Source organism: Terrapene carolina, unplaced genomic scaffold (genome assembly GCF_002925995.2).
Source record: "Terrapene carolina triunguis isolate 2854851 unplaced genomic scaffold, T_m_triunguis-2.0 Scaffold408, whole genome shotgun sequence".
NCBI classification, from domain to species: domain Eukaryota; kingdom Metazoa; phylum Chordata; order Testudines; family Emydidae; genus Terrapene; species Terrapene triunguis.
The window spans coordinates 131511-134779 of record NW_020664759.1 but is presented as its reverse complement, the minus strand read 5'-3'; the positions used below and the strand labels follow the sequence as shown (position 1 = coordinate 134779).

Below are 3269 nucleotides of genomic sequence, written 5' to 3'. Positions count from 1 at the left end.
CTCCCCCCCCCCACAGCCCTGCTGGTGCCCCTCAGTCCCGACCCACAGCCCCCTGCTAGCCTAGCCCTGGGTTCCCCCCCAGCTCTGCCGGTGTCCTTCAATCCTGACCGATGGCCCCCGCTCACCCACCCCACAGCTCTGATGGTGCCCCTCACTTCCAACTCCCACCCCACTGCTCTCGCATCTCTGTGATCCCCCACCCCACAGCCCTGCTAGTGCCCTTCAGTCCTGACCCATGGCCCTTGCTGGCCCAGCCCTGGGCTTCCCAAACACAGCCCTGCCGCTGCCCCTCAGTCGGTCCCGACCTGCAGCCCCTGCTACCCAAGCTGTGGGTTCCCCCTACTCCTGGCCCCCTCAATCCCCATTCATAGTCTTGGGTGCTGGGGCACATTTACACCCTCTTCTCCTAGCCCTGCCCCCCCCCCAGCCCTGGGCTCGGGGTCAGGGTGGGAGATCGGCTGGCTCAGAGCCGGGAGGTCGCGCTGGTGCTGGACGCAGCTTCGCAGCCCTGGATCCCGAGGCCTCAGCTCACCCCATTGAGCCCCCGCCCCAGCAGAGGGGAGATGGGGCCCCGTGGCATTGCCAGCCCCAGTGCCAGCTCTGGGTCACTCCCGGGGGCGGGGGCGGGGAGGGGTGACCTACCCACAGCCGCTTTCTTGGCTGTTTTCTTCTTCGTGCCCCCCTGGGGTTTGTGCTTCGTCTGGGTGTGGCTGTCGGTAACCTCCACCTCCTCCTTGTCCTCCTGCTCGTCGGCCCCCACCCCAGCCCCAGCCGGCACCTCGGCCGGTGAGCGGGACGGGCCCGAGGGCTCCTGGGTCGGCGGGGGGGACGGGCCCGAGGGCTCCTGGCCTGGCGGGGGGGACGGGCCCGAGGGCTCCTCGGCCGGCGGGGGGGATGGGCTTGAGGGCTCCTCAGCCGGCGGGGGGGATGGGCCTGAGGGCTCCTGGCCTGGCGGTGGGGACGGGCCCGAGGGCTCCTGGCCTGATGGGGGTGACGGGCCCGAGGGCTCCTCAGCCGGCGGGTCGGACAGGCCCAAGGGCTCCTGGCCTGGCGGGGGGGACCAGCCCCCCATGCCCTCCATGCTGGCCGCCTCGCCCTCCATGGCTGGTTCTGCCCAGAAAACAGTGAGCAGAGCCTGGGGCCAGCTGTTGTTGGATGCTAGGTAACGGCTGTTGTCTGTTGCTAGGTAACTGCGGTGGCCGTGGTGACTCTGGGAGCAGCCCAGGGATGGGCCAGGGAGAGAACTGGGTTGGGCTGCTCTGGGTGATGCCTCCTGACAGGCACAGCTCTGATAGCCCTGGGGACAGGGCTGCGGGGCCACAGGGGCAGCACCCCAGTTCCCTGCGGGGATGTGGGGTCATAGTGGTGGTTTCATGCTCGCCCAAGGGGGAATCAGATACCAGGGTGATGGGTGCAGGAGACTGACAGGCGTGGGAGGCAGGTGTGGGGTCAGAGGGGCCGGGGGTTACTGGGGAGCAGCGTGACATGTTAATTAGGAGGGGCAGTGTGGGGTAGTGGTTAGAGCAGGGGGCTGGGGCCAGGACTCCTGGGTTCTGTTCCCAGACTCCGCCTAGGTTACACAGGGAGGCTAATCTACCGGGCAGGGGGGCGCGGTGCCCCAGCAGAGCACTCTACAGCACAGCAAGGAGACCCCGTTCCCACAACAACAGGAAGTGGGTCCATCTCCATAGCAACAGGAACAATGGGAAGGAGGATCAGGCAGGGTTAGGGTAGTGCTTAGGTCCACATACTTAGGTCGATGCAGTGTTAGTGTTGCTTATCTACACTACGAGTTTAGGTCGACTTTAGCCGCGTTAAATCGAATTAAGCCTGGACACGTTCACACGACGAAGCCCTTTCTTTCGACTTAAAGGGCCCTTTAAACCGGTTTCTTAACACCACCTCCGACGAGGGGATTAGCGATAAAATCGGCCTTAGGGGGTCGGAATTGGGTGTGTGTGGACGGAATTCGACGTTATTGGCCTCCGGGAGCTATCCCACAGTGCTTCATTGTGACCGCTCTGGACAGCACTCTCAACTCAGATGCACTGGCCAGGTAGACAGGAAAAGCCCCGCGAACATTTGAATTTCATTTCCTGTTTGCTCAGCGTGGAGAGCACAGGTCGCTCATCAGCACAGGTAGCCGTGATGGAGTCCCAGGATCGCAAAAGAGCTCCAGCATGGACAGAACGGGAGGTTCGGGATCTGATCGCCATATGGGGAGATGAATCAGTGCTGGCCGAACTCCGAAGCAGTAAACGAAATGGCAAAATATTAGAAAAGGTCTCCAGGGCCATGAAGGACAGAGGCCATAACAGGGACGCACAGCAGTGCCGCGTGAAAATTAAGGAGCTAAGGCAAGCCTACCACAAAGCCAGAGAGGCAAACGGAAGGTCCGGGGCTGAGCCGCAAACATGTCGCTTCTACGTGGAGCTGCATGCCATTCTAGGGGGTGCAGCCACCACTACCCCAACCGTGTGCTATGAGTCCCTCACTGGAGAAACACACAGGGAAGCGGGTTCTGGGGATGAGGAAGATGAGCATGAAGATAATGTAAATAGCTCACAGCAGCAAGGAAGCGGAGAAACCAGTTTCCCCAACAGCCAGGATATGTTTATCACCCTGGACCTGGAACCAGTAACCCCCGAACTCACCCAAGACCCTGAGGGCACACAGGGGACCTCTGGTGAGTGTACCTTTGTAAATATTACACATGGTTTAAAAGCAAGCGTGTTTAATGATTAATGATTAATTTGCCCTGGCAATCGCGGCCAGTACAGCTACTGGAAAAGTCTGTTAATGTGTATGGGGATGGAGCGGAAATCCTCCAGGGACATCTCCAGAAAGCTCTCCTTCATGTACTCCCAAAGCCTTTGCAAAAGGTTTCTGGGGAGGGCTGCCTTATCCCGTCCGCCATGGTAGGACACTTTACCACGCCAGGCCAGTAGCACGTAGTCTGGAATCATTGCATAACAAAGCATGGCAGCGTATGGTCCCGGTGTTTGCTGGCATGCAGACAACATCCATTCCTTATCGCTCTTTGTTATCCTCAGGAGAGTGATATCATTCACGGTCACCTGGTTGAAATGGCGCAATTTTATTAAGGGGACATTCAGAGGTGCCCCTTCCTGGTCTGCTGAACAGAAATATTCCCCGCTGTTAGCCACGCGGTGGGGGGAGGGGTGAAGTGATCATCCGAGAATTGGGTGGGGGGGGGAGGGGAATTAGTTGGGTTTGTGCTGCATGTTAACCCTGAAACCGCAGCCCCT

General features: G+C 60.2%; 1 protein-coding gene across 1 annotated transcript in view; it reads right to left on the bottom strand.

The window, feature by feature from the left end:
- FAM221B (family with sequence similarity 221 member B) overlaps positions 1-1102 on the bottom strand; it is a 7399-nt gene extending 6297 nt beyond the window's left edge. Inside the window, exon 1 of the mRNA XM_029912989.1 lies at positions 643-1102. Within this exon, the coding sequence (XP_029768849.1) occupies positions 643-1102 (460 nt within the window). The remainder of the gene's footprint in view (positions 1-642) is intronic.
- Positions 1103-3269: the final 2167 nt, after the last annotated feature.